This window comes from Salvelinus sp. IW2-2015, linkage group LG24 (genome assembly GCF_002910315.2).
Source record: "Salvelinus sp. IW2-2015 linkage group LG24, ASM291031v2, whole genome shotgun sequence".
NCBI lineage: Eukaryota > Metazoa > Chordata > Actinopteri > Salmoniformes > Salmonidae > Salvelinus > Salvelinus sp. IW2-2015.
Window position 1 is genome coordinate 10415311 of NC_036864.1, and position 22442 is coordinate 10437752.

The 22442-nt window shown below is 43.0% G+C and overlaps 1 protein-coding gene across 1 annotated transcript in view; it reads left to right on the plus strand.

Moving 5' to 3' along the window:
- LOC111951439 (protein phosphatase 1 regulatory subunit 12A-like) overlaps positions 1 to 22442 on the plus strand; it is a 66994-nt gene that overhangs the window by 19155 nt on the left and 25397 nt on the right. Inside the window, 3 exon segments of the mRNA XM_070434803.1 lie at positions 2279 to 2409; positions 14575 to 14693; positions 22188 to 22347. Coding sequence (XP_070290904.1) covers positions 2279 to 2409; positions 14575 to 14693; positions 22188 to 22347 — 410 coding nt within the window.

Below are 22442 nucleotides of genomic sequence, written 5' to 3' on the forward strand. Positions count from 1 at the left end.
GTCAGCTACACACAATTACAGCCATTAAGAGATTACCATTGTTGGGCTCCTGTAGCCAGTGGGCTGTGCCTCTGTAGGGGATGACGCGGAGGAAAGGGGAGCATCAGGAACCGGCTGTGAGTTCTCCTTAAGGGGCATGGTAGCAGATTTGTATACAAATCAACTGACCTAAATTGCTACTACCTTAGTTGCCTATAGTATCAGTCACCTGCAGGTATGAGACTTCAGACGGTGCAGAACAACGGTCCAGCTGTTTGTATACAGTCTACAGTTAGCTACATTATTTTGGTTTCAGCATTTAGCAGACAGTCTCTTATCAAGAATGACTACAATGTATCTAAGGGATGGTAACACAGAGGGGTGASTGAACTCTTGACAGACAGACGGGCCTAGCGTCATCTTGTCACTCAGCCAGAGTGTGGTTGTGAGCAGCTGTGTGGGTTGCGCTCAGTGGAGTGCCGTCTGTCTGCCCTGCAGCAAAGTCAGAGGAGCCCAGCCAGCCAGTGAGTTAAAGGTGGATACGCACCTGGATACACTCTTCCAAGCAGCTGCCTGAACAGCTTTACATCCTACGACCGCCACACACATGTGGGATATGTCCCCATGAGGGAGAATTTTCCTTGTTTTACTATCCTTGCGGGGACTTTGAGGATATCAGGTATCCATGAGGATAGTAAAATACACACACACAGTCCCAGATAAGAGCAGCGAGGCACACGCAGACTCTTCTCCAGCCCTGGCCGATGCTGTAAACGGCCCAAATTTGGACAAGGATTCCAGCCAGATAGAGCTGTGACCCAAAGTCCGGTGTGTTTTCCCCCCTCGTCGCTTTTGAGGCTTCATAGCAGCTCGCAGAGAAAGTGGGAAACTTTACAGGCAGCTTTTAGAAAGGGGGGAACCCTCAAGGTCAGAAAGTTATCAAGAGATCAAGGTTATGGAACGCAAAGCAGGGAATTCAATTCCAGGTCCTGGGTCCGAAAAGGGATCCCAGAATGACATTTAACAGTAGTACTCTCATTCAGTCAAATGAGGGTGGGGGGGGGGGCCTTTCGGGCATTCCTGATTTGTGAAATCCACTTACTGTAATAACTGAGATCTGAAACTTGGCATCAAAAGTGAAAGGTTGTTTCACAAATTTTGTCCAGCTTTAATCCCGTCGTGCCTGTGTACAATGTTTTGCCCAGCCTGGCCTTGTTTCTTTGTTGACAGTCACCTTGTTATCTGGCTGACTTTGAAGCGGGTGACATTTTAACCCCTAGGTCGTCACTGAGGTCTCTAGATCTGGCCCAGCAGCCCCTAGTCCTCTGAACAGAGTCAACTCCCTACGGCGATCTCACTCTCTCTCTCTCTCTGCTACAGATAGTTGGCCTTTGTCATCCCTTTTACTTCTCAGCCTCGGCAGGGAACGCCCCCAACATGTCATTTTATTGTATTGTTATGGTTTGTCTTGGGATGCAACTAAAATTAGCAGATTAGTCTTTACAGCCATTTTGTAGTGTCATTGCTTCGGCCTAATGCTTTGCCTTCTCAGGTTTGTGCTCCTTGCCTCTATCAAGTCTTGGCATGCGTATTTGAAGGAAAAGAAGGCTCCTTTTAGAATTTCTGACTTAATGGTTTCTTGTTCTTAATGCAAAGGATTAGCCTATTCCTGAGGACTAAATACTACTGAGTCGAGTGTATAATGGCGAGTGTGTTTTGGGTAGCTCAATGGACTTTTCTGTCTAACCACATTTTGACTGGAGTGAAACATTGGTAATGTTGTCTAGAGCGGCACAAATCCATAGGTACAGCCTTTGAATGGGACAGCCTAAAAGAGGGAGTGAAAAGTCAAAATGTGCATATTTTTTGCATATGAGCTGTCAGAGAACACCCAATTTCCCCCCCCATCCCAACAGCATTAGTACACCTTGAGGTATTCCAAACACCTCAGCTATGTCCTGACATTTTGGCAACCCCGCCCACATACCTCAACAATTTCTGAAGAAGTGAGGTGCCTCTGTTAAAACGGGGTGTGAGGTAGCCATTACTGACACCACCCACTCCCTGTCGGCGGGGTCAACCGGGGGTGTGTACACACACACACACACACACACACACACACACACACACACGTGCTGGTTCCTGACACTGAGGAAGGCATCACACACAAACATAAGCCTACCTGCATGTCCCTGAAGGCTTGTGATTTTTCTCCTTTCGGGTTTCTTCACTGAAGTTTCTTAGTGTTAAATGTTGGACTTTTCTAACGTACTTTTTATTTCTCTCTCCCTCCCTTCAGGCGTGCATAGATGACAACGTGGACATGGTGACGTTCCTGGTGGAGCATGGGGCTGCCATCAACCAGCCCGACAATGAGGGCTGGATCCCCCTCCACGCCGCAGCCTCTTGTGGGTACATGGACATAGCAGAGTAAGTACTGCTGCTGGGCTGGAGGTGTCATGGCTGATGTGGCGAGGGTCCAGCTGGAGGCTTTTATGGACCTCTAGGGAATGGCTGGTCTCTAGGCCACCCTCCCACACACACACACACACACACATTACTGCATTGGAATAACCCCATTATGTACCAGCCCTTTCACATTGTTGCCTGACGACTCACCCTGAATTAAATTCTGCTGTTCTGATCGCTACATACATGATCGTCGTATACATTCATCGTGGAGAAGAAATGTCMGTTTGGCTGGCGYGACATGGATGGCTAGCCAGGCAATTCACCTTGAGCAAACCCATTTTTCTCAATGGAGGCAATGACTCACAGGCACATCAATAATCAATGGTCAGTTTTTTTCCCTCCAATTTAACAAGTGTTTATTTTGTATCGCCAAGTGTTACAAGGCTATTCCCTGAGGTTTATGGCTGGTTGAACACGTAATTGTGCGAATTCCTTTTCATTTGGAGAATATCCATTACCCTCCCCAGACACATTTAGTTGTAAATCACTAGTCAGGTTAGGTCATCAATTATCGATTTTCTATTCAATCATCTTAGACTATGAAATGCAATGCTAATCAATTCAACCCTAATAGCTACTTCTTATGGAGTAGACAGCCTAAACTTGTCAGGGGTCACTGTTTTCAATGGTCTGTGTTTCTCCAAGGTGCATGATTACATGTTGATTGGGGCAACCGCCTGTCAGATGGCCCCAACAACCTCGCACAAGTTCCTTGTGATGTAATCAATATAGAGAAATCGGGGGTAACCTCCGGCATCAGTCATGACTCCAGTTGCTTTCCAATCCTTTCTTTCATTGTCCTTTTGAGGTAAGAAGGCTGTTTAAAGGGATCAGAAACCGGGCCGGCAAGTAGGGAGATATTATCAATAGATATTTTCAACAGGCTGAGAGCTGAAGGAGCTCACTTGCACTCATTGYGCAGTGACCTGTTTTACTTATCTGTATTATATTACAGGAGCCTGGCATGAGCGTTGTTATCCCACAATCGCACCCTGTGTAGTCTTGCTGCCCAAGTTAGAGTAGAATTATCATACTACGCTACCAACGTTATTGATTGACAAATTGTGCCTTTTTATGGTGTTTCATCAGCTGCAATTGGTTGTTGTAATTCCAAGAGCCACCTTGTACATATTACCGGAAAGTTTTATCCTTCAGACTTCCMTCTCACCCCTACGGCAAATTATTTATTAAAAATAAGTAAAACAGCTGTTGAATGTTCAGTTTAATCATTTTCATACAGTGGGGAGTCTACCTTATTGCCTCATTTTCTCCATATCAGGGCTGGGCTGTTGAARACAAGGGCTCTCTTTACTTTCTCACAATGCAATGAGGAATGAAGGAGAAATGTGAAGGGCCTTGTCTGATATGGATGACTAATGGAGTGCTCTGGTCTTGGGCGACTCTGGGACCTGATGTGGGTGGTAGGAGCACATAGCAGCGCCATTTTGGCCCACAACACTGTCCCCGTCATTCCCATAATGAGGCCTACAGAGCCGGAAAGGCAATGGCAGCCTTTTGCGCCAAGCCCGTTGGTGTCAAACCCACAACCATCCGATGGCAGTAGTTCTGAGCGATTAACCAACACTTCTGTTTTATTTTGTTTTTTTTAACAACTCATTGAATTCCATTTAGTTTTTCTGTGAGCTCAATGCACAGTTTGTCTCGAAATCGGATCAAGYCCGAACTGTGATGTAGTAGGGAGTTGCAGTTTCCAACAGGCCAATATTATACATAGTTTAGCKCAGAAAACATGGTAATGACTATAATCCATTGCGAGACTACTTGTCCAGTCTATAGTACAGACCGTCTGTGGGGCAGACCGAGAGAAGAGACGAGAACACTTYGTGGTATCTCTACCTGAAAATACATGATCTATGTGATAGTTGGTATTCAGGAGTCATAWAAGTAGGCTTTATTTACTTTGACAATATCTATTTTTTGTTTTTGTTTTACAGACAGTATAGGCAGCAGCTCTATAGAGATGAGGACTTGGAATGAAATTAGTCATCAAATGAAACAAATGTAATATAGAGAACTGAAATATTTTATTAAAGTAATGTRAAATTATTTTATACATAATAAGCAGTTGGGCTGGGTGGTATACGGTATTGATGCACAGACCGATTTGGATTTTTACTTCACCCTCTAACAGTATTTCAATGTTTGGTTTGTTGAATGTGAGGCACAACWCCAGCGTGTCCGTAATGTCCATTTTTATAGTTCACTCCATTTGCAAGTCGTCTCTCCCGCTCCTGCATTCYGCTTCCCACACCAAGCCCTGCCCCCTGTCACTCAAGGAGAGCAGTTGTTGGTGTTGCTTGGCCGTGTAGTCATGAGCACTTCACTTGCTGTTTACTCTGGMGCTAATGCTAACTGCTGGTTAGCTGGCTAGCTAAATGTAATCGGAGTTGGAGCAAACCTAATGGCTAATTACAGCCTGAAACCAGTGCTGGTGTAGGCATAGATCTGCATGTTTGTGTAATGGTATCTACTAAATCAGAGGAAAAGGTGAAGTATGAATATGTTAGCTAGCTAGCTACGTAAAGGGAAACAACTTCGTATAGGGATCCCTGGGAAACACTGACCAACACTTTGGTTCCTTTCCTTACACACGTCTTCCCTGGCTTATTAATTTGTGTCAAACAACTATGCATTCAAAGTGCTGCCCACTATATCCCAACTATTGAATTACAATCATTATATTTCCATGATTSCAACAGTACACCAATAACCTATGCCTAGATATCTCTTTAAAAAAAAAAAAAAAAAATTATACATGCATGCATACATACTAGAGGTCGACCGATTATGATTTTTTTCAGTGCCGATACCGATTTTATTGGAGGACCAAAAACAATTACAACAATACTGAATGAACAATGAACACTTATTTTAACTTAATATAATACATCAAGAAAATCTATTTAGCCTCAAATAAATAATGAAACATGTTCAATTTGGTTTAAATAATGCAAAAACAGCGTTGAAGAAAAAGTGCAATATGTGTAATGTCAAAAAGCTAACGTTTAAGTTCCTTGCTCAGAACATATGAAAGCTGGTGGTTCCTTTTTAACATGAGTCTTCAATATTCCCAGGTAAGAAGTTTTAGGTTGTAGTTATTATAGTACTATTTCTCTCTACCATTTTATTTCATATACCTTTGACTATTGGATGTTCTAATAGGTACTTTAGTATTGCCAGCCTAATCTCGGGAGATGATAGGCTTGAAGTCATAAACAGCGCAATGCTTGAAGCACAGCGAAGAGCTGCTGGCAAATGCAGGAAAGTGCTGTTTGAATGAATGCTTACGAGCCTGCTGCTGCCTACCACCGCTCAGTCAGACTGCTCTATCAAATCCTAGACTTAATTATAATATAATAACACACAGAAATACGAGCCGTAGCTCATTAATATGGTCAAATCTGGAAACAATAATTTCGAAAACAAAACGTTTATTCTTTCAGTGAAATACGGAACCATTACGTATTTTATTTCACGAGTGGCATCCATAAGTCAAAATATTGCTGTTACATTGCACAACCTTCAATGTTATGTCATAATTACGTAAAATTCTGGCAAATTAGTTCGCAAACGAGCCAGGCGGCCCAAATTGTTGCATATACCCTGACTCTGCGTGCAATGAACGCAAGAGAAGTGACACAATTTCCCTAGTTAATATTGCCTGCTAACATGCATTTCTTAACTAAATATGCAGGTTTAAAAATGTATACTTGTGTATTGATTTTAAGAAAGGTGTTGATGTTTATGGTTAGGTACACATTGGTGCAACGACAGTGCTTTTTTCGCGAATGCGCTTGTTAAATCACCCGTTTGGCAAAGTAGGCTGTGATTCAATGATGATAAATTAACAGGCAACGCAGGACAAGCTAGATAAACTAGTAATATCAACACTGTAGTTAACTAGTGATTATGTTACGATTGATCGTTTTTTTAATAAGATAAGTTTAATGCTAGCTAGCAACTTACCTTGGCTCCTTGCGGCACTCACGTAACAGGTAGTCAGCATGCCACGCAGTCTCCTCGTGGAGTGCAAAGTAATCGGCCATAATCGGTGTCCAAAAATGCTAATTACGATTGTTATAAACTTAATCGGCCCTAATTAATCGGTCGACCTCGAATACATACATACACACAGTTGAAGTCGGAAGTTTACATACACCTTAGCCAAACAAATTTAAACTCAGTTTTTTCCAATTCCTGACATTTAATCCTAGTAAATATTCCCTGTTTTACACAGAACCCAAGCTGGCTGCGCGCGTGCGCCATCGCGCATAAATGTAAGGTTAAAATATAAAAAACTCTGAACCAATTACATTAATTTGGGGACAGGTCGAAAAGCATTAAACATGTATGGCAATTTAGCTATCTAATTTGTCCTATTTAGCTAGCTTGCTGTTGCTAGCTAATTTGTCCTGGGATATAAACATTGAGTTATTTTATCTGAAATGCATAAGGCCCTCCACTCCGACATTTAATCCACACACACAACTGTCAACCGAATCGTTTCTTGGCATCTCTCCTCCTTCCAGGCCTTTTCATCTTTGAACTTATATGGTGATTGGCATCTAAACTTTCTTAGTATTACCACGACGACCGGCAACAAAGTTCGTCTTTCAATCACCCTGCTTCTATAAACCAATGAGGAGATGGGAGAGGCAGGACTTGCAGAGCGATCTGCGTCAGAAATAGAAATGAATTATATTTTAGCCCTTGGCAACGCAGACGCTCGCGAGCAGTGTGGGTGCAATAATTGAATAACATAGGTTCCTACATTAATTTTGCAATGCGAGCTGTGTAGTCAGAGTATTAGGTCAGTTAGGATCACCACTTTATTTAAAAAATGTGAAATGTCAGAATAATAGTGATTCTTATTTATTTCATCACATTCCCAGTGGGTTAGAAGTTTACATACACCAAATTAGTATTTGGTAGCATTGCCTTTAAATTGTTTAACCTGGGTCAAACATTTTGGGTAGCCTTCCACAAGCTTCCCACAATAAGTTGGGTGAGTTTTGGACATTCCTCTGACAGAGCTGATGTAACTGAATCAGGTTTGTAGGCCTCCTTGCTCGCACACGCTTTTCAGTTCTGCCAAACAATGTTCTATAGGATTGAAGTCAGGGCTTTGTGATGGCCACTCCAATACCTTGACTTTGTTGTCCTTAAGCTATTTTGTCACAAATTTGGAAGTATGCTTGGGGGCATTGTCCATTTGGAAGACCCATTTGCGACCAAGCTTTAACTTCCTGACTGATGTCTTGAGATGTTGCTTCAATATATCCTCATAATTGTCTTTCCTCATGATGCCATCTATTTTGTGAAGTGCACCAGTCCCTCTTGCAACAAAGCACCCCACAACATGATGCTGCCACCCCGTGGTTCACGGTTGGTATGGTGTTCTTCGGCTTGCAAGTCTCCCCCTTTTTCCCCAAACATAACGACGGTCATCATGGCCAAACAGTTATATTTTTGTTTCATCAGACCAAAAGACATTTCTCAAAAAGTACGATCTTTGTCCCCATGTGCAGTTGCAAACCGTAGTCTGGCTTTTTTATGGCGGTTTTGGTGCAGTAGCTTCTTCCTTGCGAGCGGCCTTTTAGGTTTAGTCGATATAGGACTCGTTTTACTGTTTCCTCCAGCATCTTCACAAGGTCCTTTGCTGCTGTTCTGGGATTGATTTGCACTTTTCGCACCAAAATATGTTCATCTCTAGGAGACAGAACGCGTCTCCTTCCTGAGCAGTATGATGGCTGCGTGGTCCCATGGTGTTTATACTTGCATACTATTGTTTGTACAGATGAACGTGGTACCTTCAGGCGTTTGGAAATTGCTCCCAGGATGAACCAGACTTGTGGAGGTCTACAATTTCTTTTCTGAGGTCTTGGCTGATTTTCTTTTGATTTTCCCATGATGTCAAGCAAAGAGGCACTGAGTTTGAAGGTAGGCCTTGAAATACATCCACAGGTACACTTCCAATTGACTCAAATTATGTCAATTAGCCTATCAGAAGCTTCTAAAGCCATGACACATTTTCTGGAATTTTCCAAGCTGTTTAAAGGCACTGTAAACTTATTGTTTGTAAACTTCTGACCCCATGGAAATTGTGATACAGTGAAATAATCTGTCAACAATTGTTGGAAAAATGACTTGTCATGCACAAAGTAGATGTCCTAACTGACTTGCTAAAACTATAGTTTGTTAACAAGAAAGTTGTGGAGTGGTTGAAAAATGAGTTTTAATGACTCCAACCTAAGTGTATGTGATCTTCCGACTACAACTATACATACAGTACCTGTCAAATGTTTGGASACCTACTCATTCAAGGGTGTTCTTTATTTTGAAATTTTCCCCCAAAAAATTGTGAAGACATCAACACTATTAAATATCACATATGAAATCCTGTCGTAGCCAAAAGTGTTAAACAATCTATATATTTTTTTAGATTCTTCAAAGTAGCCACCCTTTGCCTTGATGACGACTGCTTTGCACACTCAACCAGCTTCTCCTGGAATACTTTCGCCACAGTCTTGAAGGAGTTCCCACATATACTGCTCACTTGTTGGCTGCTTTCCTTCACTCTGCGGTCCACCTCATCCCAAACCATCTCAATTGGGTTCAGGTCGGCTTATTGTTGAGGCCAGGACATCTAATGCAGCACTCATCACGCTCCTTCTTGGTAAAATAGCCCGTACGCATCCTGGAGGTATGTTGGGTCATTGTCCTGTTGAAAAACAAAACAAATGATAGTCCCACTATGCGCAAACCAGATGGGATGGCATATCGCTGCAAAATGCTGTGGTAGCCATGCTGGTTAGATGTGCGTTAAATTAACCACAGTGTCACCAGCAAAGCACCATCACACCACGCCCTCCATGCTTCACGGTGGGAACTACACATGCGCTGATCAGCCGTTCATCTACTCTGCCTCTCACAATGACATGGCGGTTGGAACCAAAAATCTCAAATTTGGACTCCAGACCAAAGGACAGATTACCTCCGGTCTAATGTCCATTGCTCGTGTTTCTTGGCCCAAGCAAGTCTTTTCTTCTCATTGGTGTCCTTTAGTAGGGGTTTCTTTGCAGCAATTCAACCATGAAGGCCTGAGTCACGCAGTCTCCTCTGAACAGTTGATGTTGTCTGTTTTACTTGAACGTTGTGAAGCTTTTTATTTGGGCTGCAATTTCTGAGGCTGGTAACTCTAATGAACTTATCTTCTGCAGCAGAGGTTACTCTGGGTCTTCCTTTCCTGTGGGGGTCCTCATGAGTGCCAGTTTCCTAGCGCTTGATGGTTTTTGCGACTGCATTTGAAGAAACTTTCAAAGTTCTTGATATTTTCCGTATTGACTGACCCTCATGTTGTAACGATCTGACCCTTTTTTYCCTTCAATTTCCGACTAAAATGACATACCCAAATCTAACTGCCTGTAGCTCAGGACCTGAAGCAAGATATGCATATTCTTGATACCATTTGAAAGGAAACACTTTGAAGCTTGTGGGAATGTGAAATTAAAGCAGGAGACACACTAGATCTGGTAAAAGATAATACAATATATATATTTTTTCTTCATCTTTGAAATGCAAGAAGCCACAATGTATTCCAGTTTTGGCACAATTTTGATTTGGCCCACTAGATGGCAGCAGTGTATGTGCAAAGTTTTAGACTGTTCCAATGAACCATTGCATTTCTGTTCCAAATGTATCATGTCTGCCCAAATGTGCTKAATTGGTTTATTGATACATTTTCAAGTTCATAACTGCACTCTCCTCAAACAATAGCATGGTATTATTTCCCTGTAATAGCTACTGCACATTGGACAGTGCAGTTAGATAAAGACTAATTTAAGCTTTCTGCCCATATCAGATATGTCTATGTCCTGGGAAATGTTTTTGCTAATCACATTAGCTCAACCATCCTGACGGGGCGGGGGGTCACCATTCTCAGAGGTTAAACTAATGGACTGTCATTTTTCTTTGCTCATTTGAGCTGTTCTTGCCATAATTTAGACTTTGCCCTGTGATAAAATACCTTCTGTATAGTACCTTTCCACAACACAACTGATTGGACATGCCAAAAATGTTATTTTAACATGGCACACCTGTTAGTTGAAATGCCTTCCAGGTGACTACCTCATGAAGCTTGTTGAGAGAATGCCAAGAGTGTGCAAAGTTGTTATCAAGGCAAAGGGTTTGTTTAACCCTTTTTTTTGGTTACTACATGATTGCATATGTTATTTCATAGTTTTGAGGTCTTCACTATTCTTTTACAATGTAAAAATAAAGAACCCCTGGAAATGAGTAGGTGTACAGTACCAGTCAAAAGTTTGGACATCTCATGATATGCTGTTTTTACCATATCTCCCAGCCCTAATAAGCAGTATTGTGCAGTCACCACCATCTTGTGACCTTTTGTTAATAGTTTTATTCTGTGTTACAGCATTCAACCCACAAAAAAAATCTTTCTAAATCAAAAGCCATAATTTATTTTTATCAAACCCAACCGATCTCAAAAAGCACATTGCGCGGCAGTAGATGGCAGGGTGAACTCCTAACCACAAGGCCCAACCACACCTTGTAAAACCCAGCTAAAATGGGGCGAAAGTGAATTCAAAGACAATGTGGAACTCTAAAATGTAACGGCGGTCGCTGAATCTCCATTACGAGGGAAGTTACCGGAATGTGCCGGTTTCAAGTGGTGTGTTCTAATGAGAAGGGTCTGCGTCTCTCCACGGCTCTAATTGGTAGCAGCAGGAGTCAAGATCTCCTGCTGTTCCAAGAGCCTCTTGAATCAGCCAGCGCAGGGCGAGAAATCCGCGAGGAAAAGATAATTGGAGCGTGATTGACCACAAAAGGGTGAATCACTGGGCTAATTATGCAGTGAATATGTGTGAACTAGTTGTCTGATTAGAGGCAGGGTACTAGAATGACAGCATGAACCCCTTCAGGTGGTTAGGTCAGTGGAGGGATACAACAGTAAACCCCTCAGGTGAATATGGTGTAATGACAGACTGCAATTTGGGTTGTTTCTTGATATCAGGAACCTGCCATTGGTCAGTTCCGGCCTTATGCAACTGATGGTTTCTCAACACAGATTTGTTTACACAGCAGGTTAGGTGAATTAGCATGGCAGGTTAGGAGACTGTTAAGGTTAGGGAAAGGGTTAGGCTTAGCTTCAATGCCACAGTTGTTAACCAAATAAAAATGTTATTTGTCACATGCGCTGAATACAACCGTTGTGGACTTTACCGTGAAATGCTTACTTACAAGCCCTTAACCAACAATGCAGTTCAAGAAATAGTTACAGGGGTACTGTTACGGAGTCAGTGTGTGGGGTACAGGTTGAGGTAATATTGTACATGTGTGTAGGGGTAAAGTGACTGCATAGATGATAAACAGCGAGTAGCAGCAGTGTAAAAGCAGAGTGGGGGGGTGTCAATGTAAATTGTCCAGGTGGCAATTTGATACATTTCTCAGCAGTCTTGTGCCTTGAGGGTAGAAGCTGTTAAGGAGCCTTTTGGACCTAGACTCTGTTCTCTGGTACCACTTGCCGTGCGGTAGCAGAGAGAAGTCTATGACTTGGGTAACTGGAGTCTTTGACAAACATTTTTTGGGGGGCAATCCTCTGACATTGCCTAGTGTATATGTCCTGGATGGCAGGAAGCTTGGTCCCAGTCATGTACGGGGCCATACGCACTACCCTCTGTAGTGCCTTACGGTCGGATGCCGAGCAGTTGCCATACCAGGCGGTGATGCAATCAGGATGATTTGGGGACCCAAACCAAAGGCTCTTGATTGGGAAAAGGTGTTGTCGTGCCCTCTTCACGACTGTCTTGGTGTGTTTGGACTATGATCCTTTGTTGGGGATGTAGACACCAAGGAACTTGAAGCTTTCAACCTGCTCCACTACAGCCCCGTCAATGTGAACCACTGCTGTCCCCAACGAGAAAAACGGCAACAGACCAATGGCGAGCTTCAATGGGTGTAACTTCATATCAAGAAACCCCTATATCAGAAAACGCCCCTAATTGCGCTCTAAAATTACACCATTCTCCCGCAGGTGGTTAGGTCAGTGGAGGAATACAGCATGAAACCCATACGGTGGAGAGGTACAGTGTGAAACTCCTTGGGTGGTTAGGTCAGTGGAGGGATATGTGCTTAGCCTTTCCCAAGGTGTTTGATTTCTGCTACCAGTGGGTTGTGACCAGGGTTTCCATTAGCTGGTAAAAGCTGGCTTTCGGATTTTAAAATGCAGGTAAATAAATTAAATAGCCGATGAATAAAATTGGCGGCGGCCAATTGTCCTAGCGATGAAAATCCCATTGTGAAATAATGCATTTTTTGCCTATTCATTGATGGAAAATCTGTCAGACAGCGCAAGATCTTCTGCTACAGCATCTCAAACAGCAAATGAATAGGCAACAGAAGGCAGGCTTCATCAGCGTGTCGCACTTTGCAATGATCTGGAGGCAGTATGCAATTTGAGAACATATACTTAATTGTTTGAAACCTGAACCTTTTACTTCAAAGTAGCCTAGCCAAAATCAGACCATATCCCTAGAGGAAATTATTTTATGAACATCCTTTCCTTGTCCAGTAGCCAAAGGCACAGTCCTAGTCATATTAGCAACCCATGCTAGTTGTTGCATATTAAATCTCCCTTCAAAATGTCTAATATATATATTTTCATCTGTCACATTTAGGGCTGACCCCATTTAGTTGACTGTTCGATAGGCTGTTGGTTGACAGATTTATTTTAGTCAAGCAGTAGCTAATAATAATCACCATGGTGTACAAGACAACTGTCTGATTCACACCTGTCTGAGGGGACTGATCCATTGAGGCCTTGGATGGCACAGTCCATCAGACTAAGACGTGCTACTGAAATTGTATATGGTTACAGCACGATACACACCGATGTTCTGGGGTGGTTGCTGCAGCAGGGAGGACTAGCCAGGCCCGGCACAATCAAATCAATTGCGGTCCGACTCCCTCATCATTTGTATTATTTAATCAAGCTTAACACATCAGACAAGATCAGTGCATATAGTTGATTTTATTAAAACACATAGGATGTCTATATGGAAAAATACACTTAACATTTCGACCTATCAATTGGTTGAAAGAACAGACTCTGGCGGCCTATTTATTTATTTTAGTCGGACAGCCCTATTCACGTTAAACCGCTAGCATGTGCGGTGCGCTTTTGACAATGGTGTTCTCGCAATTGTGTTATGGAATAAACATTTGCTCATAGCCTAATGCGTTGTGCGTGTTGCTGTGCTTATAATGTGAAGAAATAATAGTTTATCAACATTTAAGCTAAATGTTCTGATATGTTGCATCACTCATTGCTTTTTAACGTGTTTTATTTTATGTAGCCTAGACCTACTGGTTGTATGACTGTGTGAGATCATCCTACAATTGTTCCACAGTCTGTTTGGAATACGCTATTTATTTTTCTACAAGCTGACCAATAGAATAGGTCACTTTTTCTACTATGGGGGTTAGTAGATTGACAAAGGCTAGTGATTTTGCTTCTTTGTTGTCTTGTTGACTGAGGAAAAGTAAATGTGGATGATTTTTCAAAGTACGACTCAGAATTTGGTGAAGACCACGCATTGTTCATCCTCGACTTGTATGTTCTGTTAATATGATTTACCATAATCTAAATGTGATTTCTGTCATTTTGAGCACCGTCCGGTAAATTTTTATATGCTGCCGGTCAAATGTCCGTCGCCACATTTTCGTAACGGAATACCTGGTTATGACGTACAGGTTTTCATAATATATTCACTCGACTGTTTCCCTGCAGGTGAAGAACAAATTGACAGAGTTATGGTAATTTGTAAATGCATCTATTTTCCAATCCTCGTAAATGTGTCAATTTCATAGGCCTACAGCAGTAGCTTATATATGCCTAATACATAGAATGAGATGGACATGATTTCCTAGGCATTTTGATTTAACTTGATTAACCTGGGTTAAATAAGAGACTTGATCCATCCATATTGATTCAGTGAAGAATGAATTTACTACTACTGGGTGTTACTAATACTACTTGGACTACTACTTACCTGTCCTAAGTAAGTGTGTGTGTTTGTGCAGGTATCTGATTGGCCAGGGAGCCAGTGTGGGGGTGGTGAACAGTGAGGGGGAGACACCACTGGACATCGCTGAGGAGGAGGCCATGGAGGAGCTCCTGAAGAATGAGATCAACCGACAAGGTACAGACAGACCGCAGCACTGACTCACTCGGTCTGCCCCACACTGACCTGCTAATCAACAACAACTCTTTCACTTCTGCTTTCAGTTGAACCATTGCCGGTCAAACATTGTCCACCAAGCACATCATTAATGGGGCTTTTTACATCTATGTAATTGGAAGGGATGTGCCTAAAACGACATAATGGAAATGTTTTTCATTAAGTTTTCAAATTAGATTACTTTTTAATGACAAACGAGTGCTGCTACTTTGCTAGCATCATTCTGTGTTTGCTACATACCAGGCAGTTATGCACTGCCTTTCCAAATAGACGGTTAAGGGATGAGAGGTTGTGTGTGTGTGCGCAATGGATCGTGGTACATGCATCTAGGCCGCTGTGGCCTCCGGTCATATCAGGAAGCAGGCCTCCAGTGGCGTGCACTCAGCTTGGTTCAATAGCACTACAGCCTCCATGGCCAACACCTCACTGGTCTAGTCTAATTCCCCCTTTACTACTTCACCCAATACCAGTACATGATGTCCAGGTATGTCATGCATGTACCGTGTCATAAAGCATTTATGAAATCAAGTGAGACCCAGTCCCGGCAGCTTTGCCTCGGTGGAGAAGTTACATAATGGAGTTTAATGCGATCCACTTAAACTCTGGGTTTCTCTTTGTGGTGAGTCTAAACTGGATGGAAGGCTTTTTCTATTTTAGGCCCTCAGTTGTTGAGATGATGAAATGTACCCCCCCCCCCCCACCTTCTGGTGGGAGGCCTTGTTCAGACGTGCTAATGGCCCCGGGGACAAACCGCTCCTCTGCTCATGATGTAGCTGCGTTGTCGGAAGATTATGGCGTTCTCCTTCACCTAGTAGCCATTCCAAATGCACCTCATCAAATCCACTAAGTGTGGCTGGACACCTTTGCGCTGTTTACGTTGTTAGCCATGCTAGCCACCAGCAATAATTAGAAGTTAGGTAGCAGCTTGTCAGACAGCAGGCCCACCCCCTCTGCTGTTTGCACCCTTCTCCGCTTAGGTTGCTCCTCCCGGTGTAGACGTGTAGAACTAGGGCTCGGCGATATTGTTTTTGACGGTATGTTATGTTTTTGAATAATTAAAGCTCTACATTTGAGTAGTGCGTGACCCTACAGTGGCAACACATACAGTCTAAGTGATTTCAATGGATCTTTCTCCATTCTGTTTTCTACTGTTCAATTCAACTTCATTTTTTTTTTTTWATCTGCATTTCCTGCACTCATTTGAGAATTTTCACACTGCCACAGTACGGCTGCACGATATAGGCAAAAAAACGAGGCCTTATTTTTAACCAAATGTTGCATTTGCGATTTGACTTATGATTTAGATCAAAACAATTGGGTAAACTGTTGGAATCATGGAAATATAATATTTATTTTAATTCTATAGTTAGAATATAAATAATAGTGGGCATTTTGAAGTGTTTGACATGACAACGTATGAAAATGCCAGGGAGGAGTTGACAGGGTAGGAACCAAAGTGGTGGTCTGTTTCCTAAGGGACCCTATAATCTTTGCCTACATTAAATGTTTCTTCATGTAGACAACATTCACACTTTGCCTATACCTCTGATTTATAAGATACTGTTGCACAAACATGCTGATTTATGCCTGCACTGGTATCCGGCTGTATTAACTAGCTACGTTTTCTCTGACTCAGTACATTTATTAGCGGTAAACATGATTTAGCTAAAACGTGCTAAGAGAAGACAAACTAGCTGTTTGCAGATGTAAGAAACACAAACTAATGTAATTATTGAACGCATGTGGATTTATTATTAACTTCATATGGCTGCAATCCCGTTAACGGGATCGATATGACAACAGCCAGAGAAAGTGCAGGGCGCCAAATTCAAACAGAAATCTCATAATTAAAATTCCTCAAACATACATGTGTCTTATACCATTTTAAAGGTCATCTTGTTGTTAATCCCACCAGTGTCCGATTTCAAATAGGCTTTTCAGCAAAAGCACCACAAACGATTATGTTAGGTCACCACCAACTCAAAGAAATTCTGCCATTTTTCCAGCCAAAGAGAGGAGCCACAAATAGCACAAATAGAGATAAAATGAATCACTCACCTTTGATTATCTTCATCAGATGACACTCATAGGACTTCATGTTACACAATACATGCATGTTTTGTTTGATAAAGTTCATATTTATAACAAAAAATCTGAGTTTACATTGGCGCGTTACATTCACTAGTTCCAAAAACATCAAGTGATTTTGCATAGCCACATCGTTTAAACAGAAATACTCATCATAAATGTAGATGATAATACAAGTTATACACATAGATATACCTCTCCTTATCCTTAATGCAACCGCTGTGTCAGATTTTTTTTTAAACTTTRCGGAAAAAGAAAACCATGCAATAATCTGAGACGGCGCTCAGAACAATAGCCAAATTATCCGCCATGGAGTCAACAGAAATGAGAAAATACATGATAAATGTTTCCTTACCTTTGATGAACTTCATCAGAATGCAGTCCTAGGAATCCCAGGTCCACAATAAATGCTTGATTTGTTCGATAATGTCCGTTATTTATGTCCAATTAGCTACTTTGGTTAGCGCGTTTGGTAAACAATTCCAAAGTTACAAAAGTTCTGTAACAGTCAGTAGAAACATGTCAAACGATGTACTGACTCAATCTTTAGAATGTTAATATACATCTTGAATAACGTTCCAACCGGAGAATAACATTGACTTCAGTTGAGCGATGGAACGGAGCTGCCTCTCACATGAACGTGCGTGTTCAGTGCGTTGTCACCTCATGGTAGTGGTGAATCATTCCTGTCCCCTTCGGCCCCCCTTCACATTAGTCATCAAAGTTCTATTGACTGTTGACATCTAGTGGAAGCCGTAGGAAGTGAAAACTCATCCATACCTCGCTGTAATTTCAATGGGAGCTTGGTTGAAAATCTAGCAGCCTCAGAAAAAAATCCAAACAGGAAGTGGAACTTATGTTTTTGCCTGCCATATGAGTTCTGTTATACTCAGACATAATTCAAACAGTTTTAGGAACGTCAGAGTGTTTTCTTTCCAATACTAATAATAATATGCGAATATTAGCAACTATGACTGAGGAGCAGGCCGTTTACTCTGGGCACCTCTGTGTACCTTTCATCCAAGCTACTCAATACTGCCCCTGCAGCCATAAGAAGTTAAGAAGCAAAGTAGAAACATCGTTGTCATCAACATTGTGGCATGTGCTGCATTGACCATGCAGACTGGATTAAGGGTGTGTTCGTAAAATTCACTCGTGTGCCAGAGAGCGCTCCGGGTGTTCGTAAATTCAGAGGATTGTCAGATTTGTCTCTTTGTAAATTCAGATTGTTTCCGTGCTCGGAGGGTTTCGAGCACACACTGGATGCTCTGGCCAAGGAGTAGTGTTGATCCGAGCGTTCGGACCTCACAACGGCAGTCAAGCACCCAAGCTAACTGCCGATAATTAGCTAGCTTGCTAGTTAATTCCAGACATGAATGAGAGAACACCTCACTCACCCTTTTACTTGCCCTAGCAGAGCTGGTTAAACTGTTTTCATGTTATCCTGAGTGTTGGTGTCTAACTGTGCTGCTGGCAAAAATGTAAGCTTTTTGCCGGTGTTTACTGACACCGGCCATATTCAACAGGTGTTTAGCGTTCGTAAATTCATCAGATATTCTGCGCTTTGGCACACTCAGACGAGTGCTCTGAAATCGGAGTAGATGGGGCGTGTTCGTAAATTTACTCTGGCTATGTGTCTCGTGGTCAAGCAACAACAAGGCCCTCCTTGAGTGACAGTGGGCTGTGCGGAAAGTGTCGTGGAGAGAGATGACTCAAGTAGCGTGTAAACTATAAAAAATGGACGTTACACACGGCATGTCACATTTAACAAACCAAACATTCAAATACCCTTACAGAAGGTAAAGAACAAAACCAAACCGGTCCATGCAGCAGTAATGGTATATAGTAAAATACACTATACAGCCCAGCCTTAAGTAGAACCAGACTAGCCCCAGTAACATGAACCAGGTATGAGGTGGAGGGACCTGGAGCAGGGCTTGGCTGAGGTGGTCAGAGCCCTATCCCTTTAAACACTCCTCCAGTCCTAAGGGCTGAATGTGCAGAATTCATTCAGCAGTTATGACCTCTCCTCCTGTTTTGTTAGCATGCTACGCTACTTAAGAGTATTATATAACGGAGGCGGTGGCTTATCCCACGGGAGCCCCGCGCGTCTCAGCCGACTGCAGCTTTCTGCCTTCGTTTGCTGGGCTTGATGGATACGCAGTCTGCGGCTTTGGAGCGCGACGTCAGTACGTCAGCTCCCAAGATCCCTTATTGACAGACACACAAACCCCTGCCTGCAGCACCACAGTGTTGCACACCACTGCATTAACCATCAATCATATGACAGACATCAAACCATTGGGCCAAGCCTTTTTAACATGCAAACGTTTCTCCCCCCTGGCTGTATCTGATCAGTGATACCACATAATTTTTTGTGTCGAAGGGCAGTTACACTGGCAATTAGTTTGCAGCAGAGTTGCAGCACGAGTGGATTGCCCAAGCTGTTCGATGGAACTCCACATAGGGAATGAATTCATGAGCATTTGTTCTTGAATTTACCACAATGTCTAGAGCAGCTCTCCGTGTTCAGTAAGGGACAGTGTTGTACAACTCCCTCTGTATGTTTTAATGGGATTTTCACCTCCCGTCGCATAGTCTCCTCTCGAAAGAGATACATTTTTAGTCATGGGGTTAAACTCGTTAAGGAGCCACCACCATTCCCCCGCAGCTGGCTCCACCTTCAGATCCCCTCTCTGCCTCCCAGACATTAGGTGACTGGGCCCCCACCCACTACCTCTATAACTGCCCATAAGGGCTGTCTCTGATGCTGCCCCCCCCCCCCACACACACACACACACAGTTTCCCTGCTCAATTTCTTGGGGTAATTTAGTTTTGGCTAGTCAGCAGGTTTTCCCTCCGCTGAATTTAGTCATGTGTTATCTCATCCTCAGAGGTCCAGGCGACTTTCCTCAGAGGATTCTCATGTTTGCGCCAGGTCAGATTCTTTGGGATATTTTCCATTTTGGCATTACCAGACCATATGCAGGCCTAGCTTTGAGAGAGGGGGAGGGAGTGTGGTGGGGACTTAATCAGTCAGTTTTCTGGTCGACTGGCTTTTCTCTATTTATTTTCTCAGCGTCCCGGTCGAAGGTGCAATTTTCTCTTGAAAAAGCAGCTTTGAATGTGTCCAGTTCCTCCACCAGGCTGCTGTTTTGTAGTCCTACTAAGGATCTATTAGTCTCCCTGCCTTTTTATAGAACCAGTACAGGCTACTCCTTAAATTCCCTGCTCTCTAGTAAGCGATGGGCCCTATTGTAACAGATGGGATGGGGATGCAATAAACATTTATACAGGCCAATTACTGCAGGGCTAGTAATGTTGATAATGCCTTGACTAATAGAGTTCCCCTGCCTTGCTGGTGCATTTGTAAAACATGCATCTGTGAGGTTGTGGACATCTCACCTTTTGTACCACAGTCCACCCGTTCCACAGGCTGTATGCGCGGCAGCCCAGCAGAATAAAGGACTAATTGAGATCCATTATGACAGCAGTGCATTGTGTATTACACTGTAATGGAATCACATGGACTGGACTAAAGGGCAAAGCATTACTGAACACTGCAGCCATGGTGCCATCTGCCCCCAAGACCAGCCTGAACCCATTGATTCACTTCTGTATTGGAAAAATCTGTTTCCTTGGACCATTCATTTGTGCAGTGAGTCAGGAATTTGACTCGTGGAGCCACACCCATCCTCCTTTCAAATGGAGCTTGTTTATTCCATGCAGCCAGACGTCATTGTGACCCAAGGTATCGGTGATGAAAGGGATGGGGAAACTCAATGCAAAAAGGCTTATAGTTTAGCTTGAAGTATTTTTGTCATAACCATTAACTCTTACTGCACAATGTGAAAGTAAAACCAAACTAGATGGACTGTGCAGCAGGATTGGTTCTTGGGCAGCCAGGAGTCAGTTTCAGACCTTCTCTGAGTCGTCTTAATTTCTTCCCACGATTGAAACGCAGCATGCAGACAAGCGGCGCTCTGTCAGTGAATTTGTGCAGGAATTTTTGCCAAGGTCCCCTAGCTGACAGATCTACGTCCCTTGTTCTCCTCCGCTGGCGCCAGGCCAGAACTTCTGGCTGGAGTAAACTGCTCCCTGTCCATCCAGCCTAACACACTGTCAGACAGTTGGAATCTTCTTTTGTCCTTTTAATTAGTCACGCTTCAACTTGGTAATCTCATCAACAATGACAAGTAGTGTTAACAAGGCACTTAACCAGCGCTGATTTAACTAATGTCGATCTGTTTCTGAATAAAATCAACTATTCCTAGACCTTCTATTCGATCTTAGTCAATCTTTATTTGTTAATGCTGCTTGACTTTCCTTGGCCTTCTCATGAATGGAAAAATAAAGTGACTTCATGAATGGATAGAAAAAGAAAGTCCAGCCTTTTTTGCAAGAGCTGACCAATGAGGGATGACGGTGCATCATACGAGGAACCCAAAACCTATAGGATCAGCTGAAGTGTTGTTGGCTTCCACCCCAGAGCACTTAGTGCTCAACTACATAAACAATGAGCATATCAACTCACAGCTGAGTAGTCAGACACGCCTTCACCAGTCGCTCCAAATTTCAGCCGTCTCATGTTTCAGTCGAGTGTCAGCAAGATAGTACACGCCTGTTCCTGCAACAGCCTGTATCCTGTATAGTGCCGGCCTATACCTTTGGACATACTGACCCACATGGAAAACGTACTCTGTGTTTGCTCTGTCCCAGAGCAGTGATAACATGGACAAAATATTGAAATAAGCAATTTGTCAGAGGTCAGAGGCCTCTAGTCTATGGAAAAGAGTTCTAGCTTTGCTCCCACTCACTTTGCACAACCACAAGTGGATTATTTGCTTAAACTACATGCCTACATGGCTTGGATTTTGACACCTCGCCATACAAACTGTCAAATGTCCATAGCTCGCTTACAACACTGTGTAAACCATAGGGACATTTAGCCTGTTGTGTAATATTCCAGGTCAGATTTGTGCTGTGTAAAGGGTATCAGACTCATTGACTTTTCATCCATTGTTAGTTTCAAATGAAACTCTGGACTGTAGTTCCCCATTTGAGTGTGAGCCTTCAACTCATTCACTTAAGGCCATGTGTGGCAAGCATGTGTATGTGGTGTGTCCATTTTCAGCTAATTTCATGGTTCCATTTTTGTCTTTGAATCACTTCTGTAATATTGTGATGATAGTTCCCTGGGGTTGAATGGCAGACAGGCAGCATTTATTTCCTGACAGTTTCTGCCTTCTACTGCTCTTTTGTAGCCTAGATAATCTCCAGTGTTTATAGGGACGTGCCTCTTAAGTAGCAGTTAATCCACTGAGGCCAGACTAACAGTGGTCACCGTTACACTCCGCCCTCACCAGGCGTGGACATCGAGGCGGCCAGGAAGGAGGAGGAGCGGATCATGCTGAGGGACGCCCGGCAGTGGCTCAACAGCGGAACCATAAACGACGTCCGACACGCCAAGTCCGGGGGGACTGCCCTCCACGTCGCCGCCGCCAAGGGATACGCAGAAGTTTTAAAGTAAGTCCAGACTCCTTACCTCGCCTTTACCTCTAACAAGCTGTAGCCCATCTTTGGATTCCGTTTTATTCTAGACTTAGCGCCTTTAACGCTGA